Source organism: Salvelinus namaycush, chromosome 22, assembly GCF_016432855.1.
Source record: "Salvelinus namaycush isolate Seneca chromosome 22, SaNama_1.0, whole genome shotgun sequence".
Taxonomy (NCBI): Eukaryota; Metazoa; Chordata; class Actinopteri; order Salmoniformes; family Salmonidae; genus Salvelinus; species Salvelinus namaycush.
Window position 1 is genome coordinate 23,721,958 of NC_052328.1, and position 18,477 is coordinate 23,740,434.

Sequence of the window (18,477 nt, forward strand, 5' to 3'; positions counted from 1 at the left end):
GGAGCACAGCGATTGGCAGCCGGGAGAAGGGAATTATAATGATTATATTCAGCCCTAGGGCACAATGGCCACTTTGGCCGCAAAAGGCATGGATTTTTTTAGGGGGCATTACAGCCACTCAAGGGGGGTGCCGCCAGAAAATTCAAGGCCAGGAAAGAATATCATCAAGTGCTTGTCAAATTGGGAATGAGAGACTGATGAGGTGTGTGCAGCCTACGCAAGAAACAAAGCAGAGCTAATTTCTTTCATGTAATTTTTTTCAAATCATCATTAGAGTCACGTCATGCAGCCTTAGAATGTTTTAAAAATCAAAACATTGAGCCCAACGTTTGTAGAACAACTAAATAACTCTGAATTAAGCATAAAGGAGGACCTGTTTGTTTGTTAACCGCTCAACACAGAATAGCCACCGCATATGCGCACTTCCTCACAAATCATTTGGAGAAAATATCCTTTCTATTTTATTCAGCTATGCTCAATTGTATTCTTCATGCTATAAAACAATATAAAATAATGCCACGGAATTCTAAGCAAATCTTGTCTGCTAAATGAACTAGTGTAGCCCACAGCCATATGGCATAGCCAGATTAGGGCCTAAAATAAGGACAACTCGGGATTTGCTATTCTGTTATTCTGAAATAGACTACATTTTCTTCATATCATGTTTCTTTTGAACTGTCAAAAATAAATAATATATTTATTGTGAATGGTGTAGGCTTTTTAAAATGTAGATGTTCCAACGGTCTGCATCAGTGGCTAAATGTATTTATGTTAATTAACGGTCAATTACCACGAGGCCGGCAGTTATTTGCTTGACAATCGCCTGCTGACCAAATTTCATGACCGCCACAGCCCTAGGTAGGTTACACAGTAACTTCTCTACGTTGCTTTATTTTACATTAATTAAACATCCCCACTGGGCACACACTGGTTGAATTAACGTTGTTTCCACATCATTTCAATGAAATGACTTTGAACCAACGTGGAATAGACATTGAATTGACGTCTGTGCCCAGTGGGTCTCCTCTACCAGTAATCTGTCATTTTCACAACTGAGTCCAATGTAATTCTCTCTATTTAATTTAATCCTATCACAAGTGTTTGAATAGGGAATTCGCTCTAGCGCGCTACTCACCCAAGTGCTTTCAGTGCAGACAAAGAACAATACAACTCTTCTATCTGTGTTTGTCAGGATCCTGGAACTGCAGGAGAAAGGGGACCTGGACATCCTGAAGCAGAAATGGTGGCCCAGGAAGGGCCGCTGCGACCTGGACAGCCACTCAGAGGCCCAGCCAGAGGGCAGGGCTCTGAGGCTCCACAGCTTCGCTGGGGTGTTCTGCATCCTGGCAGCAGGGCTGCTGCTGGCCTGCCTGGTGGCCGCACTGGAGACCTGGTGGAGCAGCAACCGTTGCCGGCGAGAGCAGCCCAAAGAGGTGACCGAGAAAGCAGCCCCGACCCAGGGCCCAGACCCACTGCGGCCCCTCCCCAGGCCCAGGCCGAGACCCAGACCCCCGGGTCCCCCGGTCCTGCCCAGAGATGCCACTGCCACACTCTACTTTATGGATCCAGGCACAGACACCAGCCCCGATTTAGTAGAGCTCCAGTACACACAGTTATAGGTGTGCCCTAACAATAGTCCAAATTGATGTGATCGTTTCATCTTGTCTTTGGGTGGGAGAGAAGTCAGTTTGGGTGGGAGAGAAGTCAGTTTGGGTGGGAGAGAAGTCAGTTTGGGTGGGAGAGAAGTCAGTTTGGATGGGAGAGAAGTCAGTTTGGGTGGGAGAGAAGTCAGTCTGGGTGGGAGAGAAGTCAGTTTGGGTGGGAGAGAAGTCAGTTTGGGTGGGAGAGAAGTCAGTTTGGATGGGAGAGAAGTCAGTTTGGGTGGGAGAGAAGTCAGTTTGGGTGGGAGAGAAGTCAGTTTGGGTGGGAGAGAAGTCAGTTTGGGTGGGAGAGAAGTCAGTTTGGGTGGGAGAGAAGTCAGTCTGGGTGGGAGAGAAGTCAGTTTGGGTGGGAGAGAAGTCAGTTTGGGTGGGAGAGAAGTCAGTTTGGGTGGGAGAGAAGTCAGTTTGGGTGGGAGAGAAGTCAGTCTGGGTGGGAGAGAAGTCAGTTTGGGTGGGAGAGAAGTCAGTTTGGGTGGGAGAGAAGTCAGTTTGGGTGGGAGAGAAGTCAGTTTGGGTGGGAGAGAAGTCAGTTTGGGTGGGAGAGAAGTCCAGTTTGGGTGGGAGAGAAGTCCCGTTTGGGTGGGAGAGAAGTCCAGTTTGGGTGGGAGAGAAGTCAGTTTGGGTGGGAGAGATGTCAGTTTGGGTGGGAGAGAAGTCAGTTTGGGTGGGAGAGAAGTCAGTTTGGGTGGGAGAGAAGTCAGTTTGGGTGGGAGAGAAGTCAGTTTGGGTGGGAGAGAAGTCCCGTTTGGGTGGGAGAGAAGTCAGTTTGGGTGGGAGAGAAGTCAGTTTGGGTGGGAGAGAAGTCAGTTTGGGTGGGAGAGAAGTCAGTTTGGGTGGGAGAGATATCAGTTTGGGTGGGAGAGAAGTCAGTTTGGGTGGGAGAGAAGTCAGTTTGGGTGGGAGAGAAGTCAGTTTGGGTGGGAGAGAAGTCAGTTTGGGTGGGAGAGAAGTCAGTCTGGGTGGGAGAGAAGTCAGTCTGGGTGGGAGAGAAGTCAGTTTGGGTGGGAGAGAAGTCAGTTTGGGTGGGAGAGAAGTCAGTTTGGGTGGGAGAGATGTCAGTTTGGGTGGGAGAGAAGTCAGTTTGGGTGGGAGAGAAGTCAGTTTGGGTGGGAGAGAAGTCCCGTTTGGTTGGGAGAGAAGTCAGTTTGGGTGGGAGAGAAGTCAGTTTGGGTGGGAGAGAAGTCCCGTTTGAGTGGGAGAGAAGTCAGTTTGGGTGGGAGAGAAGTCAGTTTGGGTGGGAGAGATGTCAGTTTGGGTGGGAGAGAAGTCAGTTTGGGTGGGAGAGAAGTCAGTTTGGGTGGGAGAGAAGTCCCGTTTGGGTGGGAGAGAAGTCAGTTTGGGTGGGAGAGAAGTCAGTTTGGGTGGGAGAGAAGTCAGTTTGGGTGGGAGAGAAGTCCCGTTTGGTTGGGAGAGAAGTCAGTTTGGGTGGGAGAGAAGTCAGTTTGGGTGGGAGAGAAGTCCCGTTTGAGTGGGAGAGAAGTCAGTTTGGGTGGGAGAGAAGTCAGTTTGGGTGGGAGAGATGTCAGTTTGGGTGGGAGAGAAGTCAGTTTGGGTGGGAGAGAAGTCAGTTTGGGTGGGAGAGAAGTCCCGTTTGGGTGGGAGAGAAGTCAGTTTGGGTGGGAGAGAAGTCAGTTTGGGTGGGAGAGAAGTCAGTTTGGGTGGCTTGTTTGAAGTGCTTCCTCTCTCCATTTCTTTATATTTCAAAAGAGCCTTGGAGGGATTATTCAAAAACGTAAACATGCAATTAATTGCTTGTTTTTGCTGAAAAGTGAGAATTCATTAACATCATCATTTGCATGCATGGCAATAATGATAACAGCAAAAAAAATGAATAATGACAACAATTATGTTGGTCAACTGATTCAACAACGTTGTACTTCTGGGTAGATATGTGCTGCCTCAGTCGTGCAAACGCTCCCTTTAGCTCATCCATTCAAGTCTTACTGCTTTCAAATACCTTTATCAAAGCACCTGCAAGAGACTGAACAGCCTCTGTGGATATGGTGTCCAGAGATCAAAGGCTTGACATGGATCCCTAAACTAAAGTGTGAGCCAACAAGATGCTAGCTTTGACCTGTCTGTTTGATTGGACGATACAATAATGCAAAAAGAGAACATTAAAAAAAGCACTTAATGTAAGAATATTGTCATGATTGCTACATATTATTAATGGAGCATTAGATTAAAGAGTGATGACCTAAACGGTCCCACTTTATTTGAAGTGCATCATATGAAGGCTTCACAAAGCATTCATATAGGCTTTATAAGCACTACTACATAAATGGGTCACAAATAATTTCATGCTCTATACAGGATTTATAAATGTGAACAAATAAATGGATGGTTATGTCACACAGTTATGCCACATTATGAATCTTTATAGAGCATTGTAATGTAGCATGGCCTTTTTAATAAGAAGGTCACATTCAAGATCCCTGAGCGAGAGTTTAAAAATGAGGCTCTAGGTTTGATATGTATCACTGCAGTTGTTCAGTAAAGCAATATACTTACCTTGGCATCAAAGTGTGAGTGTTCAGTCATTACAAGCATGTTATACTGTATGTAGTGCTTTATGAAGCCTTCATAAGATGCACTTCAAATAAAACGGGACTTTTAAACATTACCCATTTAATGTCCGATAGTGTAATACTCCATTATAAATTGGCCATTAGATGTCATAACCTATCATGACCTTCAATGGCAGGTGTCCTTTCAGTCTTATGACAGCGACAGCATATGCAGGCAATATGACAACAATTTGCAATACATTGTGCCCCGGTCCATAATAATCCCTGGTAATTCTACTGAGTGACGTCTTATTGCAATTATATGTCAATGTCCGGATACACAGCCTTGCTGGTTATTTACGTACTGTATGATTGTCTGTGATCCTGTGCAGGTCACTAAGGACTACAGTCTCGAAAGGGTTTCTGGTCCATTGACATATAATGATATTACAAGTGCTTCACCGGAAGGCAGGCGTGACATGTGGACAGACAGAGAGAGAGACTGGGAGGAGGCAGAGACTTTTGACACAGGTCAGGAGAGACCTGAGATATACGGGGCACTGTATGGGGTTGGGGAGGTGGGGGGTCAGATAGGGTTGGGTGGGGCATGGGAGCTGGATAGGAGTAGATATGTATCGCTTCACCAGACATCTCACTCCATGGTCTCTCCTGTTGTTTGGTGTTTCGTCTTTGTGGTATGATTTAAACATCATGAGAAATGTTGGAACAATGTGAGAGGAAGGAGAAGCAGCCAAGAGGCCATATGTTTGGCTGTGTTTTTCTGTGCAGTAGATTTTTCTGCAGAATCTATTACCCTTAATTTCTTTTGGCACTTGTGGCTGCTTCTCACCCCAAAATTGCAACTTTCGGAGTATTGAATGACAAAAAATACAGGATTTATTGAAATGATTGAAAGTCCTTGTCTCCTACATTTTGTCTATCTTGTCCCATAAAGTGTGATGCATTGACATTGTACAGTATGCCCATCTGAACCAGTCATTTTATAAGGATGCTTTTCATGCAGTAGTGTGCTGCATAGATACATGCATTTCAAGAAAGGCTTTCTACTGGAGGAGACAAGTTTATAAATTACACATTAAATCATTTGGTTTTATGTTGTACCATTACGCCTTGATTTTGCAGCTTAGCTTGTGGTTGTAGCATAGTGTTGACGTGGGTTTGACGTTAGTGTTCCTTGAATAATATGGATTTGAAGTAATTCAACATTCAAGTTCCATATTATTCAAATTGGAAATGTAGTGTCAACAATGTGGATAATTAATCATGTTGTTAAATCAAACAATTTCTGATCACAGCTTCTTTCTTTCTCAACCCCCTCTCACTTTTCACCTTTCTTGCACTTTTCATCCCTTACAACCTATGTCTCTCTCTCTCTCTCTCTCTCTCTCTCTCTCTCTCTCTCTCTCTCTCTCTCTCTCTCTCTCTCTCTCTCTCTCTCTCTCTCTCTCTCTCTCTCTCTCTCTCTCTCTCTCTCTCTCTCTCTCTCTCTCTCTCTCTCTCTCTCTCTCTGTCCCTCTCTCTCTCTGTCTGTCCCTCTCTCTCTGTCCCTCTCTCTCTGTCCCTCTCTCTCTGTCCCTCTCTCTAGGACAAAGAGGTGAATCTAGAGCAGGTCCACCAGCGTTTGAACAGCCTCCTAGACGAGGACATGGCGCACAAGCAGCTGCCGGGCCAATCTATCGAGATCTCTGCCCTGGACATCGGCAGCATGCAGCCCAGCCAGTCCCTGGAAGGCCTGCCTTCACGGGACCACTACCCAGGCCACCACAGGGGGTCGCTCTCTGTGACCACCTTCCTCCAGGAGGGACATGGGGCAGGAAGGACACTCGGCAGGGGCACTGGCAGAACCCTCCCCCTACCCCTCAGCAGCGCCACCATGCCCTCCATCCGCTGCAAACACAGGGCCCCCAACGGGGGGCTCTTCCGACAGAGCCCCGTCAAGACGCCAATGTCATACCAGTCAGTGCCCGGAGGACCCATTCCAGAAGCCATTGATGGAAACCACGGGACTTCCATCTGAGCACTCAGCCTCAGCCCAATCACAGACACTTAAACCCCATTTATATCTGGTTCTAACATGCATTCTTTGTTCTAAGGATGTCCACATTCTGATTGTGCCTACATTTTTAGACAGGTGTAGATGATTAAAAGACACATTGTGATATGATTGTGATCTGGATATCTTACAAATGTAAACAGATCTGGACAGTGTCTTAGAATAAAAAAATATATATTTTGAAAGAATATCTGTCATATAATTTGCTTACATGGAGGGACCAGGAGGTCTGGTCACAATGCAGACACAGTGGATGGATAAGAGACACATTTTAACACCATGTGTAGATGCATGTCTGAAAATGTGGGTCCAATCAGAATGTGGACAAGATCAGGACACAGGACGCATGTTAGAACCAGGTATTAATGGGGCTTCAGGCTCGGCTGTGGTGAGCTATACAGAGTGAATGGTGAGAGGGAGTGTAAATATGGATGGCAAGAAAATTAGATTTTTTACCGCTGAAGAAATATGTAGGAAAACAACTTGTGGAAAATGACTTTCATGTACATATTTGTAATTATGGACATCAAGAGGTGAGGTAAAAAAAAGAAAAAAAAGTGTATTTTGAATATTCTCAATTTTTTAAAGTTGAGTTTAAAAAACAGATACAAAAGTATTAAAACATAACTGTTTGAATGGATTTGTAAATTTTGTTCTAAATTAATAAAGGTGATAATTCCTTGTGGTTGTTTTCTAAGTGCCAAGTTCAAAGATGTTTTCTTTCAAATGAACATTATATGAATGTATCCAATTTATGAAAAGACACTAACTTCACACTTCAAAGACAGTGGAAAGAGTTGATTTGTTTAGTATGAAAACAATAAAAAATCATGATAAAGTTCAAACTGTGTAGGCTACTTTGAGCCGTGTTAAGCCATGCCTTACATGTTGTTTTTTGTAAAATCATAATTTATGAATTTATTTATATATGTATGAGTGAGTGGCCATGTCTGAATACCCATACTTGCATTCTATATAGGAAACATTTTAGGTAGGCCTATGTGCAAATATTACGTTTTATAGTATATTACAGGCATAGTAAATACATTTTTCCTCAATAAAGTAGCTATCGCCACCTGCCTGTCAGAAGGGGGGAAGGAGAAAAGTAGTTGAGTGTCATCTGCATAGAAATTATAGGAAAGACCATGTGAGGATATGACAGAGACGAGTGACTTGGTGTATAGAGAGAAGAGTGGAGGACCTATAACCGAGCCCTGGGGGACACCAGTAGTGGGAGTATGTGGTGCGGACACAGATCCTTTCCAGTTCACCTGGTAGGAGTGGCCTGCCAGGTAGGATGCAATTTAAGAGTGTGCCGAGCCTGAGACGCCCAGCCCTGAGAGGGTGGAGAGGAGGATCTGATGGTTCATCGTGTTGAAGGCAGCAGATAGATCTAGGAGGATGAGAACAGAGGAGACAGAGTCAGCCTTGGCAGTGTGGAGAGCATCCGTGACACAGAGAAGAGCAGTCTTGTTTGAGTGACCCATCTTGAAGCCTGACTTGTTAGGGTCAAGAAGATCATTCTGAGAGAGATAATTAGAGAGTTGATCAGGACAGCATGCTCAAGTATTTTGGAAAGACAAGAAAGAAGGGACACGGGTCTATAGTTTTTGAAGTCAGATGAGTCGAGTGTTGATTTCTTGAGGAGGGAAGTGACTCTGGCCATTTTGAAGACAGAGGGGACACAGCCAGCGGTCAGGGATGAGTTAATGAGGGAAGTGAGGAATGGGAGAAGGTCTCCAGTGATGGTCTAGAGAAAGGAGGAGGGGATGGGGTCGAGCGGGCAGGTTGTCGGGCAGCCAGACCTCACCAGTCACAGGATTTCATCTGGAGAGAGAGTGGAGAAGAGGTCAAGGCATAGGGTAGTTCTGTGTGACTGGGACCAGTGGACTCAATAGGCTGAGTGAATGAGGAGCGGATGTCATCAACCATCTTTTCAAAGAGGTTGACAAAGTCGTCCGCAGAGAGGGAGAAGGGAGGGCAAGGGGGTGTAGGAATAAGGAGGGAGGAGAAGGTGGATAAGATTTTCCTAGGGTTAGAGTGATATAAAGTGGCTTTAGCAGTGTATACAGAGGAAGAGAAGATAGAGAGGTGGGAGTAAAATGATGATAGGTCCTCTGGAAGTGTAGTTTTCCCTCATTTTCACTCAGCTGCCCACAGCCCTGTTCTGTAAGCTCACAATGAGTCACTCAGCCATGGAGCAGGAGGAGAGGGTCGAGCTGGCCGAGAGGAAAGGGGACAGTGCGAGTCATATGATGCGGAAAGGGAGGAAAGTAGGGTCAAAGAGGCAGAATCAGGAGACAGTAGGGAGAAGGATTTAGCAGAAGGGAGAGATGGAAGGATAAAAGAGTAGAGAGTAGTGGGGGAGAGAGACCGGAGATTGAGATGGCACATGATGATCTAGGTAGTGGCAGAGTGGCTAAGGTTGGAGGAAAGTGAGACCTGGAGGGGGTAGGGGCTGAGTGGCTAGGGTTGGAGGAAAGGGAGACAGAAAAGCAAACAAAGTAGTGATCAGAGACCTGGAGGGGGGTTGCAGTGAGATTAGTAGCTGAACAGCCTCTTGTAAAGGTGAGGTCAAGCGTATTGTCTGCCTTGTGAATTGGAGGGGATTGGTAAAGGATGAGGTCAAACAAGTCAAGGAGGGGAAATAGTGAGTTGAAAAGAAATGAATTGAAGGCAGACATTGGGAGGTTGAAGTCGCCAAGTACGAAGAGCGGTGAGCCATCGTCAGGAAATTAGCTTATCAAGATGTCAAGCTCATTGAGGAACTCTCCAAGGGGACCTGGTGGGCAATAGATGACAACAATGTTAAGCTTGAGTGAACAAGTGACAGTGACAGTATGGAATTCAAATGAGGAGATGGACAGGTGAGAGAGGGAGAAAATAGAAAATCTCCAGTTAGGAGAAATGAGTAGCCCTGTGCGAACACCACAATGACCAGATGCTCTTGGGACTATGAGAGAAAACGTAGTCAGATGAAGAGAGAGCAGCTCCTTGTCTCTGTCAGGGCAAAAAAGTAAAGGGACTGAAGGGCAGCATAGGCTGAGATGAACTCTGCGTTCTTGACCGCAGATAGGCAGCTCCAAACACTGCCAGAGATCCGGAATTCTAATTGGGTTGTCTGCTCAGAGTACACTAAATTAGAAGGGTTGCAGCCAAGGGGTGGGAAGCGTCTGTAAAGCCTACAGGGAGAGGAGAGAACATTTATAGAAGACACACACATAGTTGCCAAAGCTACAAAAGAGGAAAATTGGATCACCTAAAAATAACTAGATACTCAAGATACTCAAGTGATAGAGTGGTGTGGAGCCTTCCTCTCTTTCCTTCCTCGAAGAACTCCGCAGAACAACTCGGGATGATGCACTGTACCCAAATTAACAAAGGCAGTAATCAACGCAATTGCACATTAGATGACGCATTTGTAGGATAGGTAAGGCTACTATGTTGATATTTGTCACTTACTGGATTCGCTTTAACTAAACAGTACAATTTGTAGGCTACACAGTATGCAGTAGGTGCCTAACTTGAAGGGGGGTAATGACCCCCACAATATTAGAGGCCGGCCAATTTGACCCACAAAGTAACATACAGTAACATGATGAATTTGATGGATTGGAAATTATTTTCCCACGGTAGCTACTGGCTTTCTGTGGCTTTACAGTATACAGTAATACTCCATTCATTCCTCATTTTATGAGTGATCCCCCGACCGATTATGCTTTTGGTTTGGCCCGGTCCTCAAAGGCCGTGGTTTGTGAAAGGACAAAATGACTGAAAAGGTTTGGGAAGCACTGATCAACTTATCACAAATACAGATGGGAAACCCCAAGCTTCAGCCTACTGTATTTATGTATAGCCTTTATGCTTTATTCGTTGGGCTACAGGTGATTATGCTTATTGCTAAATAACAAACCAGCCTGATAATATACACCAATATTTAGTTAGGCAAATTTTTGGAGGGGGATATTATATTTGAATGGTGTCACCATCATTTTATTGTAATTCATTTTGGAGTAGAAAAGTCACCAGGGCTACGTTCAGTACAAAAAAACATAATACAACGTTCAGTTAAACGGAAACAGTGCTGTTCTGAACGACCAGTTGAAAAATGGGGAGGGATTGGGTTGTGGGTTCAAAATGTACCGCTACCCTTCAAATATGTCACTCGTTGCTTCAAGCTACACCCTGCCACACCCACCAAACATAGGCTAACTCAAAGTCTGTTCAAGAACGTTGAAAAACGTTTTGGGAAAACGTGTCGTTCAGTACAAGCCATTATGCAATGTAGCAAAGGTTGAATGGAACTGGGCTCACCCCAGAACTGACTTTCTCACAGTCATTCTACAAAAAAATTGTCAAGTAGACCGACAGTTTAAAGTAATGCAGAAATTATTGGTATTTCAGTTGTGATTTGGATATATTGACCAAATTATCAGGAAAGTTTAGGATGTGTTTTCCCTTTAAAAGTTAACCAGAAACAACCATTTCACAGCTATACATTTTTGAAGCATGTCCCCAGACCACCCTATAAGGTTGTTGACCCCGGAACCCATTGACACCCCCCCCCCCAATATGCAACAGAATGTTATGACCTTCGTATACAGTTTTAGTAGTTAGTAAGACAGATTTCAGATATTGCCTATGTCTTCAAGATTGTGAGATGGGTTGTGATATCAGGTCTGTCCTCAAAATATCTCTTCATGCAACATGTTGTTACTTATGTGATTATGTAAATGTATTTTAATTTAGATCAAGGTTTAATATTCATAGCACCACCACCATAATGTGTTTCTGTCCTATTTACAGTATGTCACATTAATCGGCTCTCAGAAGCTGTCAAAATATACATCATGATATTTCTTTTCTATGGGTGTATACTGAACACGTACAGTATGTGTGAAATAAAAATGTTAAACCAGGCCTATAAAGTATTGACTCAATCTGCTGTAATCAATATCGTACTCAATACAGAGGCAATACTGTACACACTGGAGTGTGGGAGTGGAGCTGAATTCAGTTATTTGAGAATGGTTTCAGCATGAGCAGCATTCCACTATATCCAATTATCATCAGTACTCATCAATATCATGGATAAAAGGCAAACAGTTTACCATACCTGCCTTGGAATTTATACAAAAAAGTTTCTCACTATGTGCATTGATCCCCACTGCAAATGGAAGTTTTCTTCAACTACAGATGGAAAAGATTCAACGGTAGTGATATGGGAACCGAATGGCTGAATGGCTGTTTACCAATGTGGAATAGAAAGTCCTTGAGGAGTAAAACATTCTTTAACTGTCAGTCAAAGAGGAAAACAACATGTTCTCATTTCAAAATCCATTAGAGGGCCTTGCTTTACACCAGTAAGGAGTAGTCCCCAGTCCCCACCAGTTTCAATGGGATGCTTTGGCAAAAGTCTATTTGGACATAACCCACATTAGTGAGAGATGAAAATATGGAAATCATGGTGTACTTTTGTACAGGATATTGGTTAATGGTTACTTTATCCATTTAAAGTGTTATTGGGAAATAGGGCCTTGGCGAAGGGAAAGACTCAATGGAATGAAGAGAACACATTTATCTGATTTCTTAGAACCATCCATCTAGTATAATTTAGTCTAGATAGTTTCCATGGGGACATAACATTGGACAGGGATGTTCAACTCTCTCTGAGACCTGAAGGCCACTTATTGTAACAGGCTACAGTATTCAACTGACTTTGGTGCACTTAACCTCTAAATTGCACAGTGCGGGTGGTGGTGGATGCATGGGATCGACCCAGGCAGGGTCATATTGTGTGTGTGTTGTTGTTGTTGATTTGCCCTTCCTGACCTCAGGCTGATTCTGTCAATCAGAAGTGCAGCTGACTCCAACTCAGAACTTTATTTGTATATCCTGAGGGATCAGTGACGCAGTGTACCCTGTCACAGATTGGTTTCCTGCTTTCGCCAAACACAAATGCTCCATCGCCACCACTCTGTGTAAGGAGGAACCTCTGGATTGAATGCCTGGAATATTAATTATTTTTAACCTTTATTTTATCAAGGAGTCACACCGAGACCAATATCTCTTTTACAGATGAGCACTGAATTATATAAATTACACAAAATGCACACAAAATGCAAGCAGAAAATACAAAATGCAAGCAGAAAGAAAATCACTGTCAGTAATAAGGTCCTCAATCAGATTTCTGAAAAACATCAAATTTAAGAACATTTTGAAGATTGTTCGACAAATAAGGTGCAAGAAAACAAAAAACTGATTTACAATAACTAAGTAAAGAGCAAAGAAATTTCCAGAGTTAGCCGTCCCTGAGACCACGTGTGGTAAAGTTCAGTAATGATGTTACGGACAGTGGGACCTTTTGTAAAAGTGCTTAATAAATGAAAATATAGCAATGTATCAACCTACAGTATGCGACATCAAAGAGGGCCAACCAACTTTCTGCTAGGTAATGCAGTGATGAGTACTAAAACTGTCAACCTTAATAAAGCACAGTGCGCTATGATAAACTGCATCTAACTGCATTAATGAAGTCTCAGCTGCGCTCATATAGATGATGTCATCATAGTCTAGGACCGATAGGAACGTCGACTGAATAATCTACTTTCTACTATTTAGTGAGATGCAGGACCTATTTCTATAGAAGCCCAGTTTTATTCTCAGCTTCTTAACCTGATGAGGATAGAGGGCGCTATTTACACTTTGGGGGAAAAACGTGCCCAATTTAAACGGCCTCGTACTCTATTCTTGCTCGTACAATATGCATATTATTATTACTATTGGATAGAAAACACTCTCTAGTTTCTAAAACCGTTTGAATTTTGTCTGTGAGTAAAACAGAACTCATTTGGCAGCACACTTTCTGACCAGGAAGTGGAAAGTCTGAAAATTATGCTCTGTTCAAGGGCCTGCCTATAAATGGGCATGACACGTATGAGTATACATGCACGTCATACACCTTCCCCAGGATGTCAAGATGCAGTGAGAGAAGAAATGGAGTGATTATCTTGGTCTGAGATGGAATACGTCCTCTTGGAATGACGTGTCACCCATTTTATGTTTTCAGGAAGGCGCGAAGTTGGTCCTGGATTTGCCATCAGAATAGCTGTCGTTATAGGCGATTACTATCTCCGGCTTTGATTTTATTTGATACATGTGACCATATCATCGTAAAGTATGTTTTTTCAATATAGTTTTATTAGATTTTTGAAATTTATTCGGGACGTTAGGCGTGTTGCGTTGTGTGCCTTTGTTCAGAAAGGAGAGCTTCGAGCCACTTGGCCAGTGTGCTTGCTAAATCAGGAGGGAAAAACGATGTTCTAAATCCAAACAACGACTGTTCTGGACAAAGGACCCCTTGTCCAACATTCTGATGGAAGATCACCAAAAGTAGGACCCATTTTGTGATGCTATTTCATATATCTGTCGAACTGTATACTAGTAGTTTTGCGCCCAGATTTTGGGCACTCTCTCGCTATAACGTAAGGTGGATGTCGTAATGAAGATATTTTTAGAATTCTAACACTGCGATTGCATTAAGAACTAGTGTTACTATCATTTCCTATACAACATGTATTTTTTTGTAATGTTTATGAATAGCTATTTGGTCAGAATAGGTGAGAGTCTAATAGAAATATCCGCACATTCTGGGAAAAAGAAGCTACATTAGCATAATGGATAACCACTGATTTCAGCTCTAAATATGCACATTTTCGAACAAAACATAAGTGTATGTATAACCTGATGTTATAGGACTGTCATCTGAGGAAGGTTTATGAAGGTTAGTGAAAATTGATATCTTTTGCTGGTTTATTCGCTAACGCTAACGTGCCTATTGCTATCGCTAACGTGCCTTGATGAATGAATGCGGTTGTGTGTAGGCTATTGTAGTAAGCTAATATAATGCTATATTGTGTTTTCGCTGTAAAACACTTAAAAAATCTGAAATATTGGCTGGATTCACAAGATGCTTGTCTTTCATTTCTGTACACGATGCATTTTTCAGAAATGTTTTATGATGAGTATTTAGGTATTCCACGTTGGTCTCTATAATTTCTCTGGCTGCTTCGGTGCTATTTTTGACGGTAGCTGTGATGGTAGCTGCAATGTAAAACTGATTTATACCTCAAATATGCACATTTTTCGAACAAAACATAGATTTATTGTGTAACATGTTATAAGACTGTCATCTGATGAAGTTGTTTCTTGGTTAGTTTGGTTGGTTCTTGGTTAGTTAGGTTGGCTTTGTGCATGCTACCTGTGCTGTGAAAAATGTCTGTCCTTCTTTGTATTTGGTGGTGAGCTAACATAAATATACGTGCTGTTTTCGCTGTAAAACATTTAAAAAATCGGACATGTTGACTGGATTCACAAGATGTGTATCTTTCATTTGCTGTATTGGACTTGTTAATGTGTGAAAGTTAAATATTTCTAAAAAATATTTTTTGAATTTCGCGCTCTGCCTTTTCAGTGGAATGTGGGAGGAGTTCCGCTAGCGGAACGCTGGGGCTAGACAGGTCTTAACTAACTCATCAATATGCTTTTTAAAAGACAGCTTTTCATCTATCAAGATGACCCGTTTTTTGTAAGCAGGGACACGATCAATATGGACACCATCCAAAGTACATGTGCTTAAATCATCAGAGATATTTTTATACGCTCTAGAGAACAACATATACTTAGTTTTACCTGCATTCATTTCTAATTTCAGATCAATAAAGGTTTTCTGTAATACAATGAAGTAGTTCAGATAGAGCCTGGTTAGAGCCTGGTTAACAGTGAACTGTAGTTCAGATAGAGCCTGGTTAACAGTGGGGGCAATAGCACAAACAGCAGTCTCATCGGCATACAAGTGCAGGTTAAATGTTTTTACAGACAAGTTGATATTGTTAATATAAACAGTAAAAAGTACAGGACCCAGAATCAACCCCTTGGGGACACATTTCGTAATATTCAGGAAACCTGATTTAACACCATCAGTAGATACTGTACACATTGAGTCAAGTCATTTTTAAACCAGTTACATATACCCTGGTATAGGCCAATTGAGGAAAGCCTCTGAATTAGCGTTGAGTGATCAACAGTATTGATGTCACGAATCCCGCTTCCTGAGTCTGTTTTTGCCTGTGTTCTGTCCTGGAGTGTTTTTTCCAGTGTCCTGGAACGCACCCTGTCTGGTTGCCGGGCGACGTAGCTAGTTGGAAGATCTCTGAGTACCCGCACCTGTATCCCATCAGCTATCTGCACACCTGGTCCTGATCATCACCCCTCCACTTCATAAGCGCTGACCTGACATCCATTCCCTGCCGGATCGTTAGCCATGAACAGTATGTTGTGCCAGCGTATCAGCCTCCAGTTTGATAGAGTTTGTTTGTTGTTTTGTACGTCTTGCTTGCCTTGAACTTACCTCCGTTTGTTCTGTCTACAGTCATTCACCCGGAACACTCATCCCATCCCTGCCTGGTCGTCGGTGGCTTCTGTTACTCCCTTGGATCTGCCTATTCACTCCCATCAACTCACCTCCACTGCCCGCTCCGCCACCTGGATCTTTCTACCGCTACGTTTATACTTGTAAATAAATACTCACCTTCGTCCTACTCTCCTTGTCCTAGTCTGCTTCTGGGTTCAACTTTAGAAGAAGCGTGACAATTGAAAGAACGGGTCAATGAAGAGGGCAGCACAACATTTTATTCACACAGCTAACGCCATCATCTAACGCCATCAACTAGGGATGCAGCAGCTACAGTGCTAGGACCTGGTCTGAAACCCAACTGATGTACAGTACCAGTCAAAAGTTTGGACACACCTACTCATCAAGGTTTTTTTTTGTTTAAAAAAAAAACTATTTTCTACATTGTAGAATAATAGTGAAGACATAAAACTTTGAAATTACACATATAGAATCATGTTGTAACCAAAAAAGTGTTAAACAAATCAAAACATATATCCTTTTCTCAATAGGGGGGCGCTGTTTTCACTTTGTAAAAATTCGTTCCCAAATTAAACTGCTTCTGGGTTCAACTTTAGAAGAAGCGTGACAGAACGATCCGGCCAAACATGGACCCAGCGGACCTGGACTCCGTTTGCCATGCCATTACCAATCAGGAGAAGATATTGGGACAACACAGTACGGCGCTACAGGAGTTAGCGTTTTCGGTTCAGAACTTCTCTGCTAGTCTGACGAGTATCCAGGCTCAGCTCAGTTTGCCGGCGGATCATCCACCACCTGCTTCACCCCTCTCACCTGCCGCTTCTGGAGCTGTTTCCTTCCGTGAGCCCAATGTTCCGACGCCTGATAAGTACGAAGGGGATTTGGGAGGATGCCGTTCATTTCTTATGCAGTGTGGTTTAGTTTTTGATCTGCAGCCCTACTCTTACGCCACAGAGAAGGCTAGGATAGCTTTTGTTATTGAACTGCTGCGTGGTAGAGCTCTGGAATGGGCTTCAGCTGTTTGGGAACAACAGGACACCTGCATGGCGTCATACCAGGAGTTCACGGCAGAGATGAGAAGGCTTTTTGACCATCCAGTCCGAGGTAAGGACGCAGCTAAGCGTTTGTTCTCTCTTCGCCAAGGAGCTCGTCGCGTGGCAGACTTTGTGATTGAGTTCCGGACATTGGCTGTGGAGAGTGGGTGGAATGAGGAGTCACTACAAGCGGCTTTTTACCAGGGGTTGTCGGAGCAACTCAAGGAGGAGCTGATCTCCTATCCAGAGCCTAGTGACCTGGACAGTTTGGTCACATTATCTATTCGGGTGGATAATAGAGTCCGAGAGAGAAGGAGGGAGAAGCAGTGGGGTCCGTCCAATCAATCAGCTACTCGGTTACCATTCGGGTCAGGAGGTGGACCGGAACGTGTTGATCATTATTCTCCACACGGGATTAGTGGAGGTGTCTTGCCGCGAGATCCTGAACCCATGCAAGTGGGGCGGTACCGGTTAACTAAGGATGAGCGCCAACGTAGACGTGAGACCAACAGCTGCCTCTACTGTGGTAGCTCGGGACATTACATCTCCGCTTGTCCTCAGCGTCCGTTAAACTGCCCGGCTCGCTAAGTGTGGGAGGACTTTTAGCGAGCCAGTTTCAACCTTCCAAGAACCCTGTCAGACCCCGTTTTCCTGCGACCCTCATGAATAAGAATCAGAGTTTAGCGATGAACGCTTTTATCGATTCAGGTGCCGATGGCAGCTTTATTGATGCCGACTTGGTGGAACAGCTGGGGCTTTCCAAGGAACAATTACCGGAAGCCATTGAAGCAACCACTCTGAACGGCAGTAGTTTGGCACGGATCACTATGAGGACTGAACCGGTTAAGATGTTGTTGTCGGGGAATCATTCAGAGGTTATTTCTTTTTTCATTTTGCCTTCGCCCCATGTTCCTCTGGTTCTTGGTTACCCCTGGCTGAGAGAACACAATCCCTCGTTTGATTGGGTGACGGGTAAGGTAACTAGTTGGAGCATTGAGTGTCATGCTAACTGCCTTAGGACTGCCTGTTCTCATGCTGTTCTCAGTCAGGTTAGTGAGTCTGCTCCCCCTGATTTGTCCCTGGTTCCCGAAACCTATCACGATTTGGGTGAAGTGTTCAGTAAGCAGAAGGCTCTGTCACTTCCTCCCCACCGACCTGGGTCGAAGAACGGCAAGGCGGACGCCTTGTCCCAGATGTTCTCCAAGACGGAGGAGAGTGGGGTCAAGACTGAGACGATTCTTCCCCAGAACTTTGTCGTGGGAGCCGTTACATGGAGGATTGAGGAGGATGTGATGGCGGCCCTTCGGACGCAGCCCGGCCCCGGTAACGGTCCACCCGGTCGGTTGTTCGTGCCTGAGTCGGTCCGTCCTGCTGTTCTTCAGTGGTTCCACGCCAGCAAGATAGCTTGTCACCCTGGCGTTGCTCGGACTATGGCGCTACTGCGCAGACGATTTTGGTGGCCTGCCATGGGAAAAGATACCCGGAGGTTTGTTGCCGCTTGTCCTGTTTGTGCGCTGAATAAGAGTACCAATCGGCCCAGCTCTGGGCTTCTTCACCCCCTACCTATTCACCGGCGACCTTGGTCGCATCTGGCTCTGGACTTGGTCACAGGGTTGCCTCCTTCTCCTCGTCCTTCTCCTCGTCCTTCTCCTCGTCCTCCTCCTCGGATGATCGGAGGTGGTCCTGCCTACACGGTGCGCCGCATCATGGACTCCAGACGGCGGGGTCGAGGATTCCAGTATCTTGTGGATTGGGAAGGATATGGTCC

At 44.2% G+C, this 18,477-nt stretch overlaps 1 protein-coding gene across 1 annotated transcript in view; it reads left to right on the forward strand.

Annotated features, from left to right (window-relative positions):
- The window catches only part of LOC120017797 (glutamate receptor ionotropic, delta-1-like), a 161,940-nt gene extending 154,947 nt beyond the window's left edge, over window positions 1-6,993 (forward strand). The window contains exons 14-15 of the mRNA XM_038960769.1: window positions 1,193-1,433; window positions 5,775-6,993. Coding sequence (XP_038816697.1) covers window positions 1,193-1,433; window positions 5,775-6,206 — 673 coding nt within the window. The 3' untranslated portion in view covers window positions 6,207-6,993. The remainder of the gene's footprint in view (window positions 1-1,192; window positions 1,434-5,774) is intronic.
- Window positions 6,994-18,477: the final 11,484 nt, after the last annotated feature.